The 25,998-nt window shown below is 40.1% G+C and overlaps 2 protein-coding genes across 2 annotated transcripts in view; both read left to right on the plus strand.

Annotated features, from left to right (window-relative positions):
• LOC121307233 (Fc receptor-like protein 2) overlaps positions 1-6,140 on the plus strand; it is a 45,156-nt gene extending 39,016 nt beyond the window's left edge. Inside the window, exons 3-9 of the mRNA XM_041239370.1 lie at positions 639-911; positions 1,574-1,867; positions 2,396-2,692; positions 4,526-4,807; positions 5,299-5,400; positions 5,573-5,603; positions 6,053-6,140. Of these exons, the coding sequence (XP_041095304.1) occupies positions 639-911; positions 1,574-1,867; positions 2,396-2,692; positions 4,526-4,807; positions 5,299-5,400; positions 5,573-5,603; positions 6,053-6,140 (1,367 nt within the window). The remainder of the gene's footprint in view (positions 1-638; positions 912-1,573; positions 1,868-2,395; positions 2,693-4,525; positions 4,808-5,298; positions 5,401-5,572; positions 5,604-6,052) is intronic.
• A 1,523-nt stretch (positions 6,141-7,663) lies between these two features.
• On the plus strand, positions 7,664-24,574 carry LOC121307234 (Fc receptor-like protein 2). Its single transcript, XM_041239371.1, has 8 exons — positions 7,664-7,750; positions 11,719-11,848; positions 15,835-15,870; positions 19,210-19,506; positions 22,892-23,167; positions 23,659-23,760; positions 23,933-23,963; positions 24,413-24,574. The coding sequence occupies exons 1-8, from the start codon at positions 7,664-7,666 to the stop codon at positions 24,498-24,500; spliced, it is 1,047 nt and encodes a 348-aa protein (XP_041095305.1). The 3' UTR covers positions 24,501-24,574.
• The last annotated feature ends 1,424 nt before the right edge of the window (positions 24,575-25,998 follow it).

Here is a 25,998-nt window from a genome sequence, read left to right on the forward strand (position 1 = left end):
TTCCATTTCTCTCACCTTCACACACTGAGAGGATTCCTCAATCTACACTGAACTGTTCCTGCCTTCTCATCAGTGAGACTGAGTACCCCCTCTCTGTCTCCCTCTATCCTTTCACAAACACACACTGGGAAGGTATTCCGTGTCCCTCTGAAGGAGACACAGTGACCCTGAGCTGTAGGGTTGAGGGGGGCTCTGATGGCTGGAGATATCTCTGGTATAAAGACAGTCAGTCCAGTACTCCAGTGTACCAGACTGACAGCAGCAGTGGAACTGGAGCCGGATACACAATCAGTGCTGCTGCTGTGTCTCACAGTGGAGAGTACTGGTGTCGAGCTGAAAGAGGGAGCAAACCGTTTTACTCACAATACAGCAGTGCTGTCAGGATACAAGTATCAGGTGAGTGACTGAACTGAGCCTGTAAGAAAGATGGCAGCCAGCCGTATATAAAATTCATTAAAAAAAATCTCAGGATTAGAGCAAAGGAAAACTACTTTGTAGCTCTATTTCCTTTAAATTAAAATAGATATGATGAAGAAACAAAGTTATCTGACTGATTATTTACTGCTTTTAATTAATATTATTTTAAAGAGCAAATTATGTTTATCATTAAAGTCCTCTTTCTCTCTTTGTTTCCTTAGAGCTGTTCAGCACACCCACTCTGACAGTGAAACCTGGTGCCTCAGTGTGGGAGGGAGAGGATGTGTCTCTGCAGTGTGGGGCTCAGATATATAAACAGGGCACACAGCTGCAGTACCGCTATAGCAAAGACAATGAGGATCTGAGAGGAGCTGGATCACAGTACTCAATCCCAGCGGCAGGGCTGAGAGACACAGGGAGATACCAGTGTGAGGTGGAGGCAGCAGGGACGGGGGTGAAGAAAAGGAGTGATTCTGTGGCACTGACTGTGAAAGGTGAGTCAAGAGATATTCATTGTTAAAAAACATGGAATGATGTTGCTCTCTTTAATGCACCACATTACTGGATCCTCAGCTAATACACTATCCTCGCACTATTGTTCTACTAATATGTCACTGTAGAGATAACTTGTTGTAATCATAACTTGTTGCATCCTAGTTCATATTATATTTTAGTATTATTTGCACTTACTGTAAACTATACTGTATTATATCACTTGCGTTGTACTTCCCTTTTACACCTGGATACCTGCCAAATAATAATAATAATAATAATAATAATAATAATAATAATAATAATAATAATAATAATAATAATAGACCTCAGACGGGGCGCTCTGTCTACCTACTGCCTTCCTACCTGAATGCTGTGTGCCCCTGCCTCCTCTCTTTCTCCCTGCATTTTCACCACAAACACACTGAGAGAGTTCCCCTGTTTCCTCCTCTCCTCCGCCCTTCTTTCCTTCTCATCGGTGTGAGTGCTGTCTGCCCCTCCATTCCATTTCTGTCACCTTCACACACTGAGAGGATTCCTCAATCTACACTGAACTGTTCCTGCCTTCTCATCAGTGAGACTGAGTAATAATATAGGATACAAAAAGGAGAGGGAGAGGAGTGCTGAGTGCTCTCTGATCTTCTCTGATCTTCTGTCTCTACAGAACGACCCCAGGCTGTGCTGACCCAGGAGCCTGCATGGACACAGCTATTCATATCAGAGAGTGTTACACTGAGATGTCAGGTTCAGGGACAATACACTGACTGGAGAATCACATGGTACAAAGATGGGTGGAAAGTTCCAGTAACCCAGAATTATTACAGCAGAATAGATGGTGACAAATACACAATTAGCTCTGCTACTAGAGACCACAGTGGGGAATATACCTGTAAAGGTGAAAGGGGAGGTAACCCATCGTACTCTAAAGCAAGCAATGCTCTCACACTGACAGTATCAGGTAAGTCCAAAAACTCTGAATTCTAACATTCTGACCCTCTCCTCTATTGTAGACTCCAGACGGGGCGCTCTGTCTCCCTACTGCCTTCCTACCTGAGTGCTGTGTGCCCCTGCCTCCTCTCTTTCTCCCTGCATTTTCACCACAAACACACTGAGAGAGTTCCCCTGTTTCCTCCGCTCCTCCGCCCTTCTTTCCTTCTCATCGGTGTGAGTGCTGTCTGCCCCTCCATTCCATTTCTGTCTCCTTCACACACTGAGAGGATTCCTCAATCTACACTGAACTGTTCCTGCCTTCTCATCAGTGAGACTGAGTACCCCCTCTCTGTCTCCCTCTATCCTTTCACAAACACACACTGGGAAGGTATTCCATGTCCCTCTGGGATACACATGCACATGGAAAGTATCTACAACAGTTACATAATAACAAGTGGTTTTAAAGTTTGCACAATTACAGAATCTAGTGGGTAAAGTTTTTTTTTGAATGAAAGATGGAAATGTGCACCTAATGCTGTTGTCTCCTCTATTTCAGTGGGCGCTCCGAAGCCTGCACTGTCCCAGGAGCCTGCAGGAGAGATATTCGAAGGAGACACAGTGACCCTGAGCTGTAGGGTTCCGAGGGGCTCTGATGGCTGGAGATATCTCTGGTATAAAAACAGTCAGTTCGGTACTCCAGTGTACCAGACTGACAGCAGCAGTGGAACTGGAGCAGGATACACAATCAGAGCTGCTGCTGTGTCTCACAGTGGAGAGTACTGGTGTCGAGCTGAAAGGGGGAGCAAACCGTTTTACTCACAATACAGCAGTGCTGTCAATGTTCAAGTATCAGGTGAGTGACTGAACTGAGCCTGTAAGAAAGATGGCATCCAGCCAAAGAAAAAATTAATTTAAAAAGTCTCAGTATAAGACCAAAAGAAGATTACTTTGTAGCTCTATTTCCTTTAAATTAAAATAGATATGATGCAGCAACAAAGTTATTTGACTGATTATTTACTGCTTTTAATTAATATTATTTTAAAGAGCAAATTAAGTTTATCATTAAAGACCCCCTTTCTCTTTATATTAATTTCCTTTTATTTATTTCTTTATCTAAATGGCAGGGAACACTGCAATTAAATCATCTTTATATTTCTCCAGAGCTGCCCCAGACTACACTCACCCTGGAGCCTCCATTCCCAGAGATAATCACCAGGGATGCTTTTCAATGGGCCCTTATAGTTTCACATCTTACAACTGCAATCAATCATCAATCAATCAATCAATCAATCTTTAATTCTTATATAGGGTGTTTCATAATAAATCACCTCAAATAATAATAACATAATTTACAAAACAATTTAGAGAAATAGTAAAAGATAAGATAATAAAATACCCTTTAAATAAATACATTAAAATACTTTTAAAAAGCAGTGACAAAAACAGGTAGTAAAAAAAAAATCTAATTAGGTACACTGTATTGTATAAGGAGCGTCACGGTGGCGTGGTGGTTAGCGCTGCTGCCTCACAGTGCCAGGGTCCTGGGTTCAATTCCAGTCTAGGGTTCTGTCTGTGTGGAGTTTGCATGTTCTCCCTGTGTTTGTATGGGTTTTTTCTGGGTACTCCAGTTTCCTCCCACAGTCCAAAGACATGCTGTTCAGGTTGATTGGTCACTCTAAATTGCCCTCTGTGTGTGGATGCCCTGTGATGGACTGGCATCCCATCAAGGGTGTAGTCCAGCCTTACGCCCTGTGTCTGCTGGGTTAGGCTCCAACTCCCCACAACCCTGTAAAAGATTGAACAGATAATGATAATACTGTATAAAAGATTATGATCATTATCCTTCTGCTAAATTTGCAGGGGGTTTGAATGCTTCTCTCAAATTCGGCTAGTAGGAGCAAATGAGGTTTTCAGTGTTGTGGAAATTCTTTGGTATTCCATGATTCTAGACCGTGGGCATCAAACAATAACCAATATTAACAACAAACCAATAGCAATGTTCTCTTTTAAAGCCTTCTTTTATTAATCAAATCAAGCTTGCAATGCGCAAAACCTTTTCAAGTGTTTTAGAGAGGGTTTCTCTTTATAGCTACTTAGCCTTTTAATGTTGTATGCTGGTGATGGATATATGTGTTGACTGTGATTGAGGAATTCCAATTCCAAACAGTACCCAGACATATGTAATATGCCTTTTCCAATGAAGGCTACTTTACTGCACTCACACTAGCCAGACCTATACAGAGAAGACTGGGTTAGAATATGCATTCACTAAACTAAAGTTTCTCTCCACTGTCGGACTGTTGCCTTTCCCAATGAAGGCTACTCTTTTCAATCAAACCAGTCTCATAAATAACAAATAAGAGGTGTGCAGGAAGTGTCTCATTCGTGCTATAGGAAAGATTATGGACTGACTCTTTATTGTGTCTTAAATAAGCAACGTGTCTTTGGAGGTCTGTGGTTGCCAGCTCATTTGTAGGGTTACTCTAGCACACGAGGAACATTCAGTATATAATCTCTCTGTATGGCTGTTTGAAGTCGTGTATCAAATTTATGTGACAGTCAAACCAATCGTTTTTGTGTCTATAACAACAATGCCAGACCTTAAAGGCTGCACTGTCTATAGCTGGAAGAGGCATAACCTGGTTTGACTCTCCACAGACCCTCTTACTGTGTTCTTGTTGTTTTGTGTCAGAGCTGTTCTCCAGGGTGACTCTGTCAGCCTCTCCGAGAGCCACAGTGAAGGAGGGAGAGGCTCTTAACCTGACCTGTGAGGCAACAATGAACAAAACCCTCCGCTCTCAACTCCATTACACCATTCTGAGAGACGGGGAGCCTGTGATTAACAGCACTGGCCCTGCACTGTACAGCATTGCCAGCACTGAGAAGAGCCACGCTGGGAGCTACAAGTGTGCTGTGGAGTCACAGGGAGTGAGGAAGAGCAGCCAGGAGTTACACATTGAAGTGCAAAGTAAGATCAGAAACTTTTCATAATTGACTTGATGATTGAAAGTGGTCTCATAGATTATGGTAGGCATCATAATATTGCCAGTATGTAACCCCTAATAAACAGATCACAGAATCTACAGCAATATCAACACATTGGATTGGACACAAACACACTGTGCAGGCAGTGCTTCTATACAATATTCACTAGTGTATGTTACCCTCTAATGTTTTAGTTTTACAATAGGTTGAATTACATTAAAAAATAATTTTCCACTTTTTGACAAACAATAAAATGAAAACCTACGGATTTACCCAAATTAGTATTCAATAACTGAGTGATGAAAATGATGGTTCAAATAAAATGACAGTTACAGCAGACAGACAGAGTGGTGAGTTGAAGGCTGTTGTTATAGAGAGACTGTGAACAGGGTAATGTTCTTGAATACCTATCAGCTCAGTCATGGTGTATGGAAGTCACCAGCACACACTCACACTGTACCTTCCTTCCCCCAGTGTCCTGGCAGAGCGCTGATGCTATTGGCTACAGAGTGAGCTTCACTCTGTATCATTTCATTTTGTTCACTCTGCTGCTCCTTCATTACTGCAGGATCCAAGGTGAGACTCCCAGTCAGTGCACACATTTCACCTGGCCTGTCACAGTATGTGTATATGAAATATACACAGCTAATTTACACTGTCCAAAATAAACATTTAGCAAGTTTATACATGCACGTATAACACAACTAGAAAAAACAAACTGAAAACAATCTGCATATTTGTTTTCCAGGTTTCCTGCATATCGCTGGTGGTAGGTCAAGGTAAGTCAGTATTAGCCAGTATGTGTACACATAGGGGGGCAGCGCTCACTATCTCTGCCTGTCATCATCCTTTACAGCTATGAAAATGGAGGCGGAAACTCTCTGATTCGCTCTTTAAGAATCGCTCTTGCAAACTCTAACAGTACCCTTCACTTTGTGACCTGTGTCCTGAAATGCTATGTTGGGCTAATTTGGCCTTTTGGTTTCCGGATGATAAAGATTCATAATCGTTATTCTTTGATTCAAGTTCAAGGGTATTAAAAAATAACTCTTTCATCAGTAATGTCACAAAGCTGATACACAGCTGCTCCTTACCCTGAAATGCACTCTGTGATTTCAATGAGACTTGATTACTCTAGAGCCTAGAAGTGTCATCATCCTTTAAAGCTGTTGTTATTGCTGAAGTTAAACTCTGAACCCTCCTTGTGTGTCTCTGACATCTGTCTCAGGATAACCTGGGATCAGGATCAGGAGCAGTCAGCAGAGGGGATTGAGCTCTCCAGCCGTGTGCAGCACACTGGAGTGGAACTGGCATAGCACTGTCCTGCTGAAGACCAGTCTGACTGGAATAGTATTGCACTGTCCTGCTAAAGACCAGTCTGACTGGAATAGTATTGCACTGTCCTGCTAAAGTCCTATTGCACTGTCCTAAAGACCAGTCTGACTGGAATAGTATTGCACTGTCCTGCTAAAGACCAGTCTGACTGGAATAGTATTGCACTGTCCTGCTAAAGACCAGTCTGACTGGAATAGTATTGCACTGTCCTGCTAAAGACCAGTAAAGATCAGTCTGACTGGAATAGTATTGCACTGTCCTGCTAAAGACCAGTCTGACTGGAATAGTATTGCACTGTCCTGCTAAAGATCAGTCTGACTGTCCTGCTGTCTGAATAGTATTGCACTGTCCTGCTAAAGATTCTGACTGCCATGTCTTAGAACTACTGTAAATATCTGTTCAATCTGCAGCTGTAGTTTAGAGAAAATGACCATTGACTGGGGTATTTTCTAAAACCTCAAAGCAAATGCATTACTCATTGATTGTTTGATTTAATTCATGTATTTAATAGATTGCTTGATCACACAGTGTAACTTTATGAAGTGCATTACTGAACTATGTATGTGTTTGTGAGCTATTCTGTAGCCAATAAACTGCTTTATTAAACTAGTGTTCTGCATTATTAATGATACACCTTCAACATGTAGTTCAACTTCAAAGGATGTGTTGTATTAAGAACATAAGAAGGTTTACAAACGAGAGGAGGCCATTCGGCCCATCTTGCTCGTTTGGTTGTTAGTAGCTTATTGATCCCAGAATCTCATCAAGCAGCTTCTTGAAGGATCCCAGGGAGTCAGCTTCAACAGCATTACTCGGGAGTTGATTCCAGACCCTCACGATTCTCTTTGACTAATCTCTATTTATGACCCCTGATCCTTGTTTCTTTTCTCAAGTTGAAAAAGTCCCCTGGGTTCGACATTGTCAACACCTTTTAGAATTTTGAATGCTTGAATCAGGTCGTCGTGTTGTCTTCTTTGTTCAAGACTGAATAGATTCAATTCTTTTAGCCTGTCTGCATATGACATGCCTTATAAACCGGGGATAATTCTGGTCGCTCTTCTTTGCACTCTTTCTAGAGCAGCAATATCCTTTTTGTAGCGAGGTGACCAGAACTGAACACAATATTCAAGATGAGGTCTTACTAGTGCATTGTACAGTTTTAACATTACTTCTCTTGATTTAAATTCAACACTTTTCACAATATATCCGAGCATCTTGTTGGCCTTCTTTATAGCTTCCCCACATTGTCTAGATGAAGACATTTCAGAGTCAACATAAACTCCTAGGTCTTTTTCATAGATTCCTTCTTCAATTTCAGTATCTCCCATATGGTATTTATAATGCACATTTTTATTGCCTGCATGCAGTACCTTACACTTTCCTCTATGAAATCATTATTAAATCAATTAAACCTTGTTTTTTAGGTGTAGTTTTACAATTCTGGAATGGACAAGGTTTACTGTAACATTAATGTACGTAACCATACTATCAGAGCATTACGACCATGGGGAGCACTCAGTCAGACTGTTGCCCACAGAGCTGGTGCATTGTGGGAAGGATATTTGGATTCAACCAGCCATCTTTGCTGAGGGTGAGTGGGCAAACTTGGAGGAGTTCGGCAAGCGGTTACCACACCTTACCCACGTGTTACCAATACATTTGTGTGACTCCAAATACTTTAAGTTGTGTATTTATTTACATTGTCGTACTTTATGGTGTGTAAGGGCTCTATATACTGGCTGTGCTGGTGCATAGGGGGCAGTCCAGAGAATCGAATGTGTACTTCACTAGACACCGCAACTCTGCTGGCAGTGAGATAAAATACATTATGGCTCGAGATTAATAATAGATATTGACCTCCTGTGTGGACACTCGGATCATCTTCTACACAAGGGTGCCTGTGCTGCTATGCAACCCCAACCTCAGTCCCAGTACATTGTAACCACTGGTGAGCCTGAACTGGTTGATTTGAACTATTCACAAGAGCCAGAAAGACAGCCAAGGAATAAAACCCATAAAAGGCCTACTTCAGCTGTGCAGTGCGTTATTGGACAGATATACCTTAGTTATATATATATCACAGTATCATTGTGTCATACATCTGTCACATGAGTGTCCTGTTCTTAAAGTGCTCCCCTTCCCTCTATACATGTTACTGTGAATGCTAATGCCCCTTCACCCCTCCTACCTTGCAAAAGACTGTATTATGCCATCGAACATCTGAAATTCCATACAACAGAAAATTATGCTGGGATATAGACTGAGAGGAACGTTAGTTAGTTCCTCGTACAAGTAAGAAAAACTTGTCGGAAACTGCCAAGACTCTCTACACAGCTGCAAGAGTTCTGCTGTTTTTCATCACTTAGAATTACCATCTCCACCAGGACCAAAAGACTGAAACTTTCTTACATCAAATGGGAAAAAACATAAATAATTCTTATACACAATGAGATATAAGTCATCAAACTAAGTGAAAAGTGTTACTCTCCTTCCTCCTCTTCCGTTTGCTTTTTTAAGAGTGTGTAGTGACTTTTCAAACAGAAAAGCTAAATAACTGGACATCTACCAATCATGTGATTTCACACGTTGGTCAACATCAAAATGCACCAGGGAATGCAATCAGTTTGAAATCCACACCATTTATATTAAACAATACATTTATGTTTTAAAACAGCACATATCGCAGAAAAAAAAAAAGAATTCACATTGTTTGAACTTGCAACATGAGGTCTTTGAAGAGCACAGGCCTTAGCCCGCTGCACCATTGCACTGTTGTTGAAATATATTAATTTTTTAAGCTTACATCCATGCCTGACCAGCTTTCACTGAAAACCTGAAGGTTCTGCTTGATTCTATATATTTTCCTATTTCATGTTTGAAAATATCCAATTTCCTTTGTCTGGTAGATTCCATAGAATGGAATTGTACACAAGAGTGGCATCTAGCTTCCTTCTCTAAATCTCTGATAAATTGTAGTTCCTTGCTTAATTAAAAATAAAGGAATAATTTATTAGGTAGAAATAAATAAATAATTTAAATTAATGCACAGAGGAATAAATACATTTAGAAATAAATATTTTTAAATAAATAAATATAGAAATGAATACATGTTTACATTATACATGCATAAATAAATTAATAAATAGCAAGCCAGAAAAATGTCAAATTGATTTGGCTGATGATTTAATAATAATAGTTATATAACGAGATACTAGCGATACTTTCCTTGCTGAGTCTGTGGAGTAGTGGTTAGAGCACTGTGCTCCTGACTGGAGGGTCATGAGTTCCATCCCAGGTAAGGAACACACTGCTGCTTTACCTAGATTGGGTGAGTAAAAAACCTGACTGTATAAAATTATTCCCTGGGAATTATCACAACCTTTCTTTCTCATTTCACATTCTAAATTACTTAAGACTATACATTACAGAGACATTTTTCCAGCTTTGGCGGCAGAAAAGTTCTTTATCAAATCTGAGTATAAGAGAAAAGGAAAACACAGCCACAAATGGTAAAATCCACGAGACATCATATAAGATGCCTAATTAAAGCACAAAGTGGTCTAACATTTTCACACACGAGTGCCTATTTTTTCTATATCACTGATTACTGAGCGGAAATTGAAATTCTCACACCCAGAAGTTTCCAGTTAGGTAGGAATATAAAGGCTATAGATGGCAAATCTTGAGGTGTTCTAATACATTTGCACTCGACCATATATAATTTGCAGAAGAATAGTACCAGTAGGTCTTAGCTGCAGTATCCTGATACCTCAGCACTGCTTCTGCATTATTCTATAAACAGACAGAAAACAGTGTCAATAACTTTTATTTTTACATTGTGTCTTTACTTGTTGTGTCCACTAGGGGGAGCTGCACCTCTTAGAAGTTATAAGCCCTTTTTCCATCCAATTTTTTTACCATGCTATGCGCACAAACAAATTTGCCCCCAAAACGGTCTGGGAAACTGTTTTATTCGACTTGTTACTCACATGACAAGTTTGCTCTGCAGAGGTGGTTTTAGTTTTTTCTCGCTGCCAAATTGTTTCAACATTTGCATGGAAAACTGTAGCAAGTGTATTTCTGGTCCTAGCGCCATTCCTTATCCTAGTCAAGTGACATCAAACTGTCTAACGTCTAAAGATTAGGAAAATCCAGGGGACCCTGAGTCCCCTCTGACTGTCTGTCCCTCTAGGCTTTCTACAGATATCCAGGAAAGCACTGATTCAATAGGATGAAACTTGGTAAGGACATTCTTTATCGCAAGTTATTGTGCCTGCTTTTCCACTATTGTTAAACTGCCCATATAATACATACACTATGGAGAGGGCAATTTGACTGTGATTTGCCCACCCATGTGCATAGAGTGGGTGTATGTCATGTTAATCTACTTGCTGGGGGATAAGTTTCAATGACATGCTTGTCTCTATTAAACATTCTCTGTTGTCATGGTGCTTGGTTTTTACAGGACGCAGAGCCTTTCCTGTATGCTGTGGTCACAGTTCATCACAGAGCAGAGTGAACCACAATTCACACATTTACTTTTAATCTTTTATAAGAAAGCAGACACTGCAAGCTGTGTAGCGGAACCAGACGTGCAGGTGGTCCTGCTGCTGCTGACCCCTCACTGCAGTGCGGTCAAGGAGATATTGTTTCCTGACTGCAGTCTTATCTTTTCACTATGCATTACAATGCACAGCGGTTTCAACACACCTAAAGCATCCAGACATAACTTTAAATGCACTGGCCCCTGTGCACGGTTTAGGTGACTGTAGCTGCAACATAATCCCATATTCTGTTCATATACAGGTCTCAGTTTTGAAAGAAATACATTGTAACGACGGACAGACTGGCTGATGTCAATCCAGAGCAGGAGGCAGTATAGAGAGTCCAGACACTGGACATTTATTATAGCAGTCAAATACTTCAGAACATACAGAGCCGAGCTCCACAGCTCCATTCACAGAGTCAGGCACTTCTATTATACAAGCACAGAGCACATTTATTATAGCAGTCAAATACTTCAGAACATACAGAGCCGAGCTCCACAGCTCCATTCACAGAGTCAGGTACTGCACACACATACAGTACATGAGCAAATACACCATTGCACACACATACAGTACATGAGGTCCATCTTATAAATAAATGGAATATTTGTTTCAAATCAACAGGTTAGCAGATTATACTGTTCTCATGTAATCTGAAAGGAGGCTAGAAGTCAAATTCAAGGGAGTTCCTGTGTTCACCATGTAGTGAATCTCCTCCTATCAGCTTTAAACACACAGGGCGACACGATTATTAGTACGTGTTAGTTAGTGTATTAGTCTTTTAATGCGAATTTACAGAGAAATGTTAAACCACAATCCATACCACCCAATCCAGGTTAAAATAATCTGTAAGGAGTCTAGGAGTCTAAGATAAATGATTAAAGATCTCTCATTTGTTTTTACCATGTTACACTGCTGCAGTTGACTTTTCAAAGGGGTGGAGCAGACCCCACCCCTCAGCATGTGTGCCAAGAATCTGCCCTTTTCAGAATCTCCCTTTGCAGTTTAACAGGAGGTGTGGAGCTGCATTGAAATATTCAGGAAGTCTGCTTCCCTCTCCCTCACTTACTGCAGGATTAACTCAACACGAGGTGCCCCTCCAGATCCAGAGGTTGAACGTTTCTGCTCAGGACAGTCTGGAGGTAAGAAATGGAATCAGGTTTTTTTTAAAGATGCATTTTAATTTCAGGGGATTTTCTAGAGGGTTTCTTCCTGCCTGAAAAGTTTTTTTTTTAAAGTTTATTCATGATGTGCAAATCCTTCCTTTACTAAGATAGCATCATGGCTGTTGGCAGCTGTGACCATTGATTTCTATAAAAGCTCTTCAGACTTTAGATTCTCTTTGACTGCCTCAGCATTAATTTCCAATCACTTCATGTGCAGCAGGTATTCGGGCCGCTAGACCCACACAGAGTCTGTGCTGTGTAGAGTTTGAGTGAGGGGTACAGGTTGGGCACGAACGCTTGCTCCAGAGAAAGTTAATTTAGTTGTAATGGCAGAGTGCTGTGCCAGTCAGTGGATAGACATTCTGGAAAATTAAGAAAAAAACATTTATTGAAAAAAAAAAACTAAAAACAAGTGCAATGTTATTTTGCTGATGAGAGGTAACTTGTTTGTGTGGCTTGTTTATGTGTCAGTTATGTTACATTTAGCCATGGTGTGCCACTGTATATTACATTCATGTAGAGGTTTAAGAATTTTACAAGTACACTGTATTCCAATTAATTGCATATTGATGATTGCATATTCGTGTTAACTTTAAAAAGGTGAAACAGATTTCTTATTAAAATGCACATGCAGCAGATTCCTGCTAATTGCATACCCCATGTGCCCAGCAATTGTATGCATTTAACCAGCTGTATGCAATTATCAGGTATGCAATTAAAGGTACCTGTATTACATGCTATATGTTACTGATAATGGCACTCTCTGGTTAATTGCATAACACTTTGAGGCACACGGTGTATGTAATTAACAAGAATCTACAGTGATATGACTTAACATGATGTGCTTCATATTATTGATTTAGATTTCAGTGCAACTTGCATGAATTGTCTCTTAATAAATTCAGTAGGTACTGAACATTTCACCTGCCTAATTGTGTGTTTTTACAACTAGAAAAACAGGAACTTGCTCCCTCATATTGGCTGCATTCCAGTATTCAGGCTCAATTTCAACCCTGCCTGCCTTCACTTCCTCTCCCTCACCACAGTCACTTTCTCAGAAATGAACGCAGAGCGGACTGACCGCAGAAAAGGAGAAGGGTGTTCTGTTTTTGCGATGGCATCTGCAGTTAACAGTACTGTGAGGTACACTTTCTATCTATATCTTTTCCTAGAGCTTGTACTCCTTATTACTGCACTGAGCCACTCCAGTAACCACAAAAAACAGAATCTGGTAATGCTCCTAAAACAGTTCAGAAGCAATGTATCGTTTGCTGAATGGTTAGTTTTCTAAATTATTTCCAATTCAAGTTTCCTGTCATTAATATTCAATTTATGAACAGAATCTGGTAATTTGCTCTGGTTTGTTCTGCCTCTTGTTTCAGAAGCACTGGCATGTATGTATTTGTTCATGCCTTGAATTCACGGTAAGTAGTTTTTGCTCCCCAAATTCCATTTCTGCAGAAGTCAATGTTTTCTGTCATGAGAACCTGATTCAATTTATTAAGCAAATCAGGGAGCTTCACCATTTCATTGATTCATTTGCTCTGGTTTGTTCGTGCCTCTTGTTTCAGAGTCAGCACTGGCATGGATGTATTTGTCATCATTCCTTGACTATTCACGCGTAAGTAGAATTTAAAATTGCTCCCCAGAGTTGTTTTTTTGACTACCTCAGTGTTTCTCATTCTTGATGACCCCTGACCCTGGCGAAAAAGGTCCATACATCTGAGTTTTTGTCATCTGCCTTGTTCATATCTCTCCGTTTTGCTTGAGACCCTTTGAGTCCATTGATCCAAGCAGACATTGGCTGCAGAAGTCAATGCTCAGTTCTTCTGATTATCAGTGATTTCTCATACCTGATGTTACGGCTGACAAAGACGAAGAGAGGGGAAGCAAATCTACTCAAAGTGTGTGCAGCTTAGTTATTTCTAACAGTTTGAAGTACAGATATTAGACGAATGTCATTTTGTCTGTGCTGCACTTAAAGGATTACAAGTGAAGCTGCTTCTCAGAAAGAAGATGAGGTTTTAGTGTAAAAGTACAAACTCACACTCTGAGCTCATCTCCACTATCTTGTGAAATCGCCAGTATATTTTTGTGACAGTAGCTGGTGACCAGTTAGCACTTGGAGATTAAAAACATTACTGGGAGGAAGTGAGAAGCGCTAACAAAGTTTAAGGAAACTGATGTTTTCATAAAGAGCAGTTGTGTTGCAGTTTCGTTTAGTTCCAGGCAGAATGCGGGCTGGGAAACTTTACCTTGTGATGTGTAAGTACTGTGATCTGATGCTTTGAACACGAATCCAGCAGCATGCTTCCCTGTGAGGGATTGATGGCTTGAAAGAGGCTGGCTTGTCAGTTTCAGATGGTTTTTAAAAGGGGATGTTAGAGCAGGAGGATGTTGTTGGCTCTGTGCTGCAAAGCAGTTGTGTTTCATTAACAATAGTGGCGAGCACTTGGCATAAAAGAGATCAGTTCCTTTTTCAAAACTTTTTCATGGTTAGAGATTGTATTGAACTGTATTGAGGTATGTGAGCTTATCAGTATCCAGCTTCCTCTGTCTGCTAAAGAAGCTTGTTCAGTTATATTGCTGTTAGTGTGTGTGTGTGTGTGTGTGTGTGTGTGTGTGTGTGTGTGTGTGTGTGTGTGTGTGTGTGTGTGTGTGTGTGTGTGTGTGTGTGTGTGTGTGTGTGTGTGTGTGTGTGTGGGGACGTCTCCATTTAGTAAAACTCCTTTTTTTAAAAAAAAACTAAAAGTGCCAAAATATTGAGTTTGTTGTCGACTTTCACCCTGTGTGGATTGCCTGTCTGACTGGAGTTAGAAAGAAACTGACTGGAGTCTGACTGGCTTTAGAAAGAAACAACATCTAAACTTTTGCTGCGAATGTTCATTCAAGATTAGCTCAGAAACTCAGGGTTGATCTGCTATCTTGAAACACACGGGAGCCTCTAGTGTCATTAATGCTATTGTGCTATTGCCAGGTTCTGGTATACTCATGGGTTACACTGTGAAATAAGGGGCATTAATTCCAATGTAAGTATATCTGCATTAACATATTTCCTAGCAAGATCATTTGACGTAAGCATCAATTTAATGAATCAGTCAATACTCATATGGGGGGTGTTTTAAATTTATGATGATGTTTTTGTAAGGGTTAAGTATGATTTTTCATTCTTAAACGTTCCCAGTGATTTATCATGCCTGCCCATGCTTCACTCTATATAGCTGCTTTGGTAACTGGTAATTCTATGGGCTAGTTCGTGTTCGTCAGACATTGCTACTGTAGTAAAAATTCTACAAATACATTCTTCAGCTGGATGGAAACAGCCGTGCGTGATCAAGCTGCTGTTTGTAAGCTTCTTTAAAGGGTTAGTTGGTCATGTGTTTGGCTGGATATCTGTCAAGGTCTTTTGCTTCCTGTTTGCTGTGGTAAAAAGGGCTTTATATGAGGGTAGGGTGTTTCTGATCAAGAGCCACCTTCAAAAATAACCATGTTTTTTTTATATTGAAGATGTTTCATCTGTTTTCTGCTGAAGGGAATAAGGGCTGTGCTACAGTAGTAATGAAAATAAAGATGGATTTAACCTTTTCAGATGTTTCTCGGTAGTTGTTTTTTATCTATTTAATTTATTTATTTAAGAGATGTTAAATTAAAAAATCAAATTTGGTGGCTAATGCAGCCTTTGCAGTGTTCAGTCACTTGAAAATGTGTTTTGATTGCTGCTCAACTTTTTAATACATAAAAATAAAGATGAATTGTTTCCTCTGGAGCTTCACAAAGAGATCCAATTCCACGGTGTTCTGCTGAAGTGACAAATGACTGACCTACAGTTGCAGGAAAAGGAGAGGTGGCTGAGCTTTCTTGATAGTTTGTGACATTTAGTTAAGTTTATTATTTTCCTGAATTTGGCTCACTGGAGTGAAAGACTGTCCTGTCAAGTCACTGCCTGTCCTTGTGTCTTTCAGTGCTGACCACAGTGGCCTGCTTTGGAGACGATACAGGTAAGAGAAAAGTACACTGAAGAGTGAACACAGCCCCCAGTGAAGGTGGCTCCAGAGTGAACACAGCCCCCAGTGAAGGGGCTCCAGAGTGAACACAGCCCCCAGTGAAGGGGCTCCAGAGTCACAGGGCTCACAGGAGGGCTCATAGCCTGGCTCTTTAGTCTAGAATTTGTTTTAAACTGGACTACAGGAGGAATATCAAAGTAATACATTATTCATGCAGCATATTAGAATATAAAGGCATATATATATATATATATATATATATATATATATATATATATATATATATATTATATATATATATATATATATATATTCCATATAATCCATATATATATATATATTTATATAGAATATATATATATATATATATATATATATATATATATATATATATAGAACAATATATATTAAAATTAATGGTGCAAGGTGTTAATATATATAACAATCTTGGATAAAAGCTTTGTGCAAGATGATAAAAATATATATAATCTGGGTTATTATATAATAGAATTTTTATTATAATGTTGGTGAAAAATTATGTGCTCGCTTTTATATAGAAATGACAATCCTGGTTGCGAGACGAGGTCAAAAGAAAATACAGTTCAAACAGGATTCATATAACAAGAAAAAAAAAACAATGTAAACTAACTGGACAGTAAACCGGTGGTGAATAAGGAATTTGTTTCTGGGTTAAAATTAATGGTGCAAGGTGTTAATATATTTTAATCTTGGATAAAAGCTTTGTGCAACATGATTGAAATATAATCCTTGATTTAATCCGGGTTAGTGGTTAATCCACGTTGGTGCAATCGACTCATAATTTATTTTTATTTTAAAACAAGACATTTCTAAGATAGTTCAGCTTCAAATCTCCAGCTCTGTTCAATGCACATAGCTGTCAGTTTTCTGTTCGCAACCAAATATGTTCAGAATTTCATTCATTTCAACTAGCTTCTTATCTGTTTATTGTCATTTTCAGTGATCGTCCACTCTTACCACATCCCTTGTGCCATGCTGCTGTTTAACAAACATTTTCAGAGGGAAAAACTCGCGACTCGTACGCCTTGCCAATAGTGGTGGAGAACAAATGATTTCAAAGAAACACATTAGTATTGGAGCGGTTAATTGGAAGGACAATCATGTTTAATACAAAGTGTTTACTTGCTGTTATTGTTGCTAGCCTTGAGTTTGGTTTATTTACTCTGATCCCTACTATTACTATAATGTATATAATGTCTTTTCAGCAGTGGTGATCTGCAGCATATCTGTTGGTCATTTTCATTTTATACCTCTGAGTTTATTTTTTAATTAATGAGTCGTTAGATACATTAGTTGAAACAGCATTCATTACTAATGACATTTGAAAAACAATGTGGGCAAGGGCAGTAAAACGCATTGTTATCCAGCCAGGCACGAGGTATTCTGCTTTATTACAGCAGTTTAGATTCACTCGTGTACCAGTTCTCTGCGCATGGAAACCACATTTTCACAAAAGTTCACTAGATCTACAAACCATTCAATCTGATATGACATTCTGCGAGGGTGCACAACAGCTGCTGTAATGGAAGACAGAAAGAACTGAACATTTATTATTAACCTCACAAAATAACACAAAGGATAAGTGTGAGAAAATGAACAGAACTGTTAATAGGAATGACTCATATTCAGCACGATAACAGGGTCTTAACAGGCTTCAACACAGGATTGCATTGCTTCTAACCTCTAAAGCAACACCACAAAAAAACCCCTCCTGTTTCCTTACTGAGCTTATATATAGCTGGCTATCTTCAGCCCCTCCCTCTAAGCTCACCCAAGTGAGAAGTGTATAACTATTTGCAAATATTTCCTAAACTCATATTGTCCATACTTTACATGTAACTGTATCAAATACATTTGAAAGGCCATTTCAATTAACTTATTTTCCTTTAAGGTTATTCATATTATTAATTCTAACATTCTGATCCTCTCCTCTATTGTAGACCTTTCCTTCTGCTTCGTCTTCCTCCTTTTACCTCTCCATCTCAGTATCCCTTGACTGCCACACTCTCTCCATCCCCTTCTGCTGAAAAACTAGGTGTTATTCTATATCCCCTCACTCTCCTTCTCTCAACACATCTCTTTCCTGACGCACACTTGCTGCTTCTTTCTTAGCAACATCTACTAGATTTGACTTTTTTTCACTACTTATTCCACCCAACCCCTGGTCCAAGCTTGTATTATCCAGATTGGACTACTGTAACTCTTTCTTTCTGCTTCTTTCTGGTCTCCCTGCTTCAGCAATCCGCCCCTTTCACCTCATTCAAAATTCTGCTGCTTGTCTTGTATTCTCCCAACCTCGCTATTCTCATGCTACCCCTCTGCATCGCACCCTCTACTGGCTACCTAGCTCTGCTTGCATTCAATTCAAGACCCTTGATTTCGTCTACCGCTCTGTTCACCACAACGGCCCCTCCTACCTCCAGTACCTCATGTCTTCCTACACCCCCCTCTCACCCTCTCAGCTCCTTTAGTGCCGACAGGTCATGCCTTCCCTCCTCTCTCCATCCTCCGGTGCCCACTCCTTCTCTTCCCTCGCCCCTCTGTGGTGGAACCAGCTACCGGAGACCTTCAGGACTGCTCTGTCTCTCATTGTCTTCCACCGTCCTCAAGACCCATTTGTTTAGATCCATCATGTAGATCCCTGGCTCGACCCCCCCTGCTATGCACTGGACTTCCCTGCCCTACACACCACGTTACTGGATCCTCAGTTAATACACTATCCTTGCACTATTGTTCTTACTAATATGTCACTGTAGAGATAACTTGTTGTAATCATAACTTATTGCATCCCAGTTCATATTATATTTTACTATTATTTGCACTGTAAACTATACTGTATTATATTGCTTGCATTGTAATCCTGTACTGCCCTTCTACACCTGGATACCTGCCAAATAAATACATAATAATAATAATAATAATAATAATAATAATAATAATAATAATAATAATAATAATAATAATAATAATAATAATAATGCATTTACCACAAACACACTGAGAGAGTTCCCCTGTTTCCTCCGGGCCTCCTCTGTCTCCCTACTTTCTTCCTACCTGAGTGCTGTGTGCCCCTGTCTCCTCTCTTTCTCCCTGCATTTTCACCACAAACACACACTGGGAAGGTATTCCGTGTCCCTCTGGGATACACATGCACATGGAAAGTATCTACAATAGTTACATAATAACAAGTGGTTTTAAAGTTTGCACTATTACAGAATCTAGTGGGTAAAGTTTTTTTTTGAATGAAAGATGGAAATGTGCACTGCAATAATTCTGTTGTCTCCTCTAATTTAGCTGACAAGCCAAAGTCTGCCCTGATCCGGGAACCTGCAAGAGAGATATTTGAAGGAGACACAGTGACCCTGAGCTGTATAGTTGAGGGGGGCTCTGATGGCTGGAGATATCTCTGGTATAAAGACAGTCAGTCCAGTACTCCAGTGTACCAGACTGACAGCAGCAGTGGAACTGGAGCCGGATACACAATCAGTGCTGCTGCTGTGTCTCACAGTGGAGAGTACTGGTGTCGAGCTGAAAGAGGGAGCAAACCGTTTTACTCACAATACAGCAATGCTGTCAGGATACAAGTATCACGTGAGTGACTGAACTGAGCCTGTAAGAAAGATGGCAGCCAGCCATATTTAATTTTTAAAAAAAAAAGGATTAGAGCAAAGGAAAACTACTTTGTAGCTCTATTTCCTTTAAATATAAGATTGATATGATGAAGAAATAATGTTATCTGACTGATTCTTTACTGCTTTTAATTAATATTATTTTAAAGAGCAACTTATGTTTATCATTAAAGTCCTCTTTCTCTCACCTCTGTTCAGCACACAAAGAGTGAAAGGTGCCTCAGTTATTATGATGTAAAAGCAGGTCTCTGAAACACTCCAGTTGGTGGAATAGTGTATTAATAATAGATAGCAAAGACCATGAGTATTTCCTTGAGGAATAATATACTCATACAAACAGCAGAGGGAGAGGAGTGCGGAGTGCTGTCTGATCTTCTCTGATCTTCTGCCTCTACAGAATGTCCCCAGCCTGTGCTGACCCAGGAGCCTGCATGGACACAGCTATTAATTGTCAGAGAGTGTTACACTGAGATGTCAGGTTCAGGGGCACCACTGACTGGAGAATCACATGGTACAAAGATGGGAGGAAAGTTCCAGTATACGAGGATTATTACAGCAGAAGAGATGGTGATAGATACAAAATTAGCTCTGCTACTAGAGACCACAGTGGGGAATATACCTGTAAAGGTGAAAGGAGCGGTAACCCATCGTACTCTAAAACAAGCAATGCTCTCACACTGACAGTATCAGGTAAGTCCAAAGACTCTGAATTCTAACATTCTGATCCTCTCCTCTATTGTAGACCTCAGACGGGGCGCTCTGTCTCCCTACTGCCTTCCTACCTGAGTGCTGTGTGCCCCTGCCTCCTCTCTTTCTCCCTGCATTTTCACCACAAACACACTGAGAGAGTTCCCCTGTTTCCTCCGCTCCTCCGCCCTTCTTTCCTTCTCATCGGTGTGAGTGCTGTCTGCCCCTCCATTCCATTTCTGTCTCCTTCACACACTGAGAGGATTCCTCAATCTACACTGAACTGTTCCTGCCTTCTCATCAGTGAGACTGAGTACCCCCTCTCTGTCTCCCTCTATCCTTTCACAAACACACACTGGGAAGGTATTCCATGTCCCTCTGGGATACACATGCACATGGAAAGTATCTACAATAGTTACATAATAACAAGTGGTTTTAAAGTTTGCACAATTACAGAATCTAGTGGGTAAAGTTTTTTTTTTAATGAAAGATGGAAATGTGCACCTAAATAATTCTGTTGTCTCCTCTAATTTAGCTGACAAGCCAAAGCCTGCACTGACCCGGGAGCCTGCAGGAGAGATATTCGAAGGAGACACAGTGACCCTGAGCTGTAGGGTTGAGGGGGGCTCTGATGGCTGGAGATATCTCTGGTATAAAGACAGTCAGTCCAGTACTCCAGTGTACCAGACTGACAGCAGCAGTGGAACTGGAGCCGGATACACAATCAGTGCTGCTGCTGTGTCCCACAGTGGAGAGTACCGGTGTCGAGCTGAAAGGGGGAGCAAACCGTTTTACTCACAATACAGCAATGCTGTCAAAGTATCATACAAGTATCAGGTGAGTAGAAAGATGGCAGCCAGCCATAGAGAAAATTAATTTAAAAAGTCTCAGTATTAGACCAAAAGAAGATTACTTTGTAGCTCTATTTCCTTTAAATTAAATGATGCAGCAACAAAGTTATTTGACTGATTATTTACTGCTTTTAATTAATATTATTTTAAAGAGCAAATTAAGTTTATCATTAAAGACCCCCTTTCTCTTTATATTAATTTCCTTTTATTTATTTATCTTTATCTAAATGGCAGGGAACACTGCAATTAAATCATCTTTATATTTCTCCAGCGCTGCCCCAGACTACACTCACCCTGGAGCCTCCATTCCCAGAGATAATCACCAGGGATGCTTTTCAATGGGCCCTTATAGTTTCACATCTTACAACTGCAATCAATCAATCAATCAATCAATCAATCAATCAATCAATTATTTCTTATATAGGGTGTTTCATAATAAATCACCTCAAATAATAATAACAATAATTTACAAAACAATTTAGAGAAATAGTAAAGATAAGATAATAAAATACCCTTTAAATAAATACATTAAAATACTTTTAAAAAGCAGTGACAAAAACAGGTAGTAAAAAAAAAATCTAATTAGGTACACTGTATTGTATAAGGAGCGTCACGGTGGCGTGGTGGTTAGCGCTGCTGCCTCACAGTGCCAGGGTCCTGGGTTCAATTCCAGTCTAGGGTTCTGTTTGTGTGGAGTTTGCATGTTCTCCCCGTGTTTGTGTGGGTTTTCTCTGTGTACTCCAGTTTCCTCCCACAGTCTAAAGACATGCTGTTCAGGGTGATTGATCACTCTAAATTGCTCTCTGTGTGTGTGATGCCCTGCGATGGACTGGCATCCCATCAAGGGTGTAGTCCCACCTTGCCTTGTTGTCTGCTGGGTTAGGCTCCAACTCCCCACAACCTGTAAAAAGATTGAACAGATAATGATAATACTGTATAAAAGATTATGATCATTATCCCTCTGCTAAATTTGCAGGGGGTTTGAATGCCTCTCTCAAATTCGGCTAGTAGGAGCAGATGAGGTTTTCAGTGTTGTGGAAATTCTTTGGTATTCCATGATTCTAGACCGTGGGCATCAAACAATAACCAATATTAACAACAAACCAATAGCAATGTTCTCTTTTAAAGCCTTCTTTTATTAATCAAATCAAGCTTGCAATGCGCAAAACCTTTTCAAGTGTTTTAGAGAGGGTTTCTCTTTATAGCTACTTAGCCTTTTAATGTTGTATGCTGGTGATGGATATATGTGTTGACTGTGATTGAGGAATTCCAATTCCAAACAGTACCCAGACATATGTAATATGCCTTTTCCAATGAAGGCTACTTTACTGCACTCACACTAGCCAGAGCTATACAGGGAAGACTGGGTTAGAATATGCATTCACTAAACTAAAGTTTCTCTCCACTGTCGGACTGTTGCCTTTCCCAATGAAGGCTACTCTTTTCAATCAAACCAGTCTCATAAATAACAAATACGAGGTGTGCAGGAAGTGTCTCATTCCTGCTATAGGAAAGATTATGGACTGCCTCTTTATTGTGTCTTAAATAAGCAACGTGTCTTTGGAGGTCAGCGGTTGCTGGCTCATGTGTGGGATTACTCTTAGCACACGAGGAACATTCAGTATATAATCTCTCTGTATGGCCGTTTGAAGTCATGTATCCAATTTATGTGACAGTCAAACCATTCATTTTTGCATCTATAACCACAATGCCAGTCCTTAAAGGCTGCACTGTCTATAGCTGGAAGAGGCTTCACCTGGTTTGACTCTCCACAGACCCTCTGACTGTGTTCTTGTTGTCTTGTGTCAGAGCTGTTCTCCAGGGTGACTCTGTCAGCCTCTCCGAGAGCCACAGTGAAGGAGGGAGAGGCTCTTAACCTGACCTGTGAGGCAACAATGAACAAACCCCCCCGCTCTCAACTCCACTACACCATTCTGAGAGACGGGGAGCCTGTGATTAATAGCACTGGCCCTGCACTGTACAGCATAGCCAGCACTGAGAAGAGCCACGCTGGGAGCTACACGTGTGCTGTGGAGTCACAGGGAGTGAGGAAGAGCAGCCAGGAGTTACAAATTGAAGTGCAAAGTAAGATCAGAAACTTTTCATAATTGACTTGATGATTGAATGTGGTCTCATAGATTATGGTAGGCATCATAATATTGCCAGTATGTAACCCCTAATAAACAGATCACAGAATCTACAGCAATATCAACACATTGGATTGGACACAAACACACTGTGCAGGCAGTGCTTCTATACAATATTCATTAGTGTATGTTACCCTCTAATGTTTTAGTTTTACAATAGGTTGAATTACATTTAAAAATAATTTTCCACTTTTTGACAAACAATAAAATGAAAACCTACGGATTTACCCAAATTAGTATTCAATAACTGAGTGATGAAAATGATGGTTCAAATAAAATGACAGTTACAGCAGACAGACAGAGTGGTGAGTTGAAGGCTGTTGTTATAGAGAGACTGTGAACAGTGTAATGTTCTTGAATACCTATCAGCTCAGTCAAGGTGTATGGAAGTCACCAGCACACACTCACACTGTACCTTCCTTCCCCCAGTGTCCTGGCAGAGCGCTGTTGCTATTGGCTACAGAGTGAGCTTCACTCTGTATCATTTCATTTTGTTCACTCTGCTGCTCCTTCATTACTGCAGGATCCAAGGTGAGACTCCCAGTCAGTGCACACATTTCACCTGGCCTGTCACAGTATGTGTATATGAAATATACACAGCTAATTTACACTGTCCAAAATAAACATTTAGCAAGTTTATACATGCACGTATAACACAACTAGAAAAAACAAACTGAAAACAATCTGCATATTTTTTTTCCAGGTTTCCTGCGTATCGCTGGTGGTAGGTCAAGGTAAGTCAGTATTAGCCAGTATGTGTACACATAGGGGGGCAGCGCTCACTATCTCTGCCTGTCATCATCCTTTACAGCTATGAAAATGGAGAAGGAAACTCTCTGATTCGCTCTTTAAGAATCGCTCTTGCAAACTCTAACAGTACCCTTCACTTTGTGACCTGTGTCCTGAAATGCTATGTTGGGCTAATTTGGCCTTTTGGTTTCCGGATGATAAAGATTCATAATCGTTATTCTTTGATTCTAGTTCAAGGGTATTAAAAAATAACTCTTTCATCAGTAATGTCACAAAGCTGATACACTGCTGCTCCTTACCCTGAAATGCACTCTGTGATTTCAATGAGACTTGATTACTCTAGAGCCTAGAAGTGTCATCATCCTTTAAAGCTGTTGTTATTGCTGAAGTTAAACTCTGAACCCTCCTTGTGTGTCTCTGACATCTGTCTCAGGATAACCTGGGATCAGGATCAGGAGCAGTCAGCAGAGGGGATTGAGCTCTCCAGCCGTGTGCAGCACACTGGAGTGGAACTGGAATAGTATAGCACTGTCCTGCTGAAGACCAGTCTGACTGGAATAGTATTGCACTGTCCTGCTAAAGACCAGTCTGACTGGAATAGTATGACTGCACTGTCCTGCTAAAGACCAGTCTGACTGGAATAGTATTGCACTGTCCTGCTAAAGACCAGTCTGACTGGAATAGTATTGCACTGTCCTGCTAAAGACCAGTCTGACTGGAATGTCCTGCTAGTATCTGACTGGAACTGTCCTGCTGCTAAATAGTATTGCACTGTCCTGCTAAAGACTCTGTATTGCACTGTCCTGCTAAAGACCAGTCTGACTGGAATAGTATTGCACTGTCCTGCTAAAGAATAGTATTGCCAGTCTGACTGCCATGTCTTAGAACTGCTGTAAATATCTGTTCAAACTGCAGCTGTAGTTTAGAGAAAATGACCATTGACTGGGGTATTTTCTAAAACCTCAAAGCAAATGCATTACTCATTGATTGTTTGATTTAATTCATGTATTTAATAGATTGCTTGATCACACAGTGTAACTTTATGAAGTGCATTACTGAACTATGTATGTGTTTGTGAGCTATTCTGTAGCCAATAAACTGCTTTATTAAACTAGTGTTCTGCATTATTAATGATACACCTTCAACATGTAGTTCAACTTCAAAGGATGTGTTGTATTAAGAACATAAGAAGGTTTACAAACGAGAGGAGGCCATTCGGCCCATCTTGCTCGTTTGGTTGTTAGTAGCTTATTGATCCCAGAATCTCATCAAGCAGCTTCTTGAAGGATCCCAGGGTGTCAGCTTCAACAGCATTACTGGGGAGTTGATTCCAGACCCTCACGATTCTCTTTGCCTAATCTCTATTTATGACCCCTGATCCTTGTTTCTTTTCTCAGGTTGAAAAAGTCCCTTGGGTTCGACATTGTCAACACCTTTTAGAATTTTGAATGCTTGAATCAGGTCGCCGCGTAGTCTTCTTTGTTCAAGACTGAATAGATTCAATTCTTTTAGCCTGTCTGCATACATGCCTTTTAAACCGGGAATAATTCTGGTCGCTCTTCTTTGCACTCTTTCTAGAGCAGCAATATCCTTTTTGTAGCTCGGTGAGCAGAACTGAACACAATATTCAAGATGAGGTCTTACTAATGCATTGTACAGTTTTAACATTACTTCCCTTGATTTAAATTCAACACTTTTCACAATATATCCGAGCATCTTGTTGGCCTTTCTTTATAGCTTCCCCACATTGTCTAGATGAAGACATTTCAGAGTCAACATAAACTCCTAGGTCTTTTTCATAGATTCCTTCTTCAATTTCAGTATCTCCCATATGGTATTTATAATGCACATTTTTATTGCCTGCATGCAGTACCTTACACTTTTCTCTATGAAATCATTATTAAATCAATTAAACCTTGTTTTTTAGGTGTAGTTTTACAATTCTGGAATGGACAAGGTTTACTGTAACATTAATGTACGTAACCATACTATCAGAGCATTACCACCATGGGGAGCACT

This window comes from Polyodon spathula, chromosome 54 (assembly GCF_017654505.1).
Source record: "Polyodon spathula isolate WHYD16114869_AA chromosome 54, ASM1765450v1, whole genome shotgun sequence".
Taxonomy (NCBI): Eukaryota; Metazoa; Chordata; class Actinopteri; order Acipenseriformes; family Polyodontidae; genus Polyodon; species Polyodon spathula.

Bases quoted from the DNA above. Each gene is read 5' to 3' on its own strand.
- LOC121307234 (XM_041239371.1), top strand. From the start codon at position 7,664: ATGGGGAGCACTCAGTCAGACTGTTGCCCACAGAGCTGGTGCATTGTG. The intron at 11,849-15,834 runs GTAAGAAATGGA...TGTGTCTTTCAG, and splicing joins CTGCTCAGGACAGTCTGGAG to TGCTGACCACAGTGGCCTGC. The intron at 15,871-19,209 runs GTAAGAGAAAAG...CCTCTAATTTAG, and splicing joins CTGCTTTGGAGACGATACAG to CTGACAAGCCAAAGTCTGCC.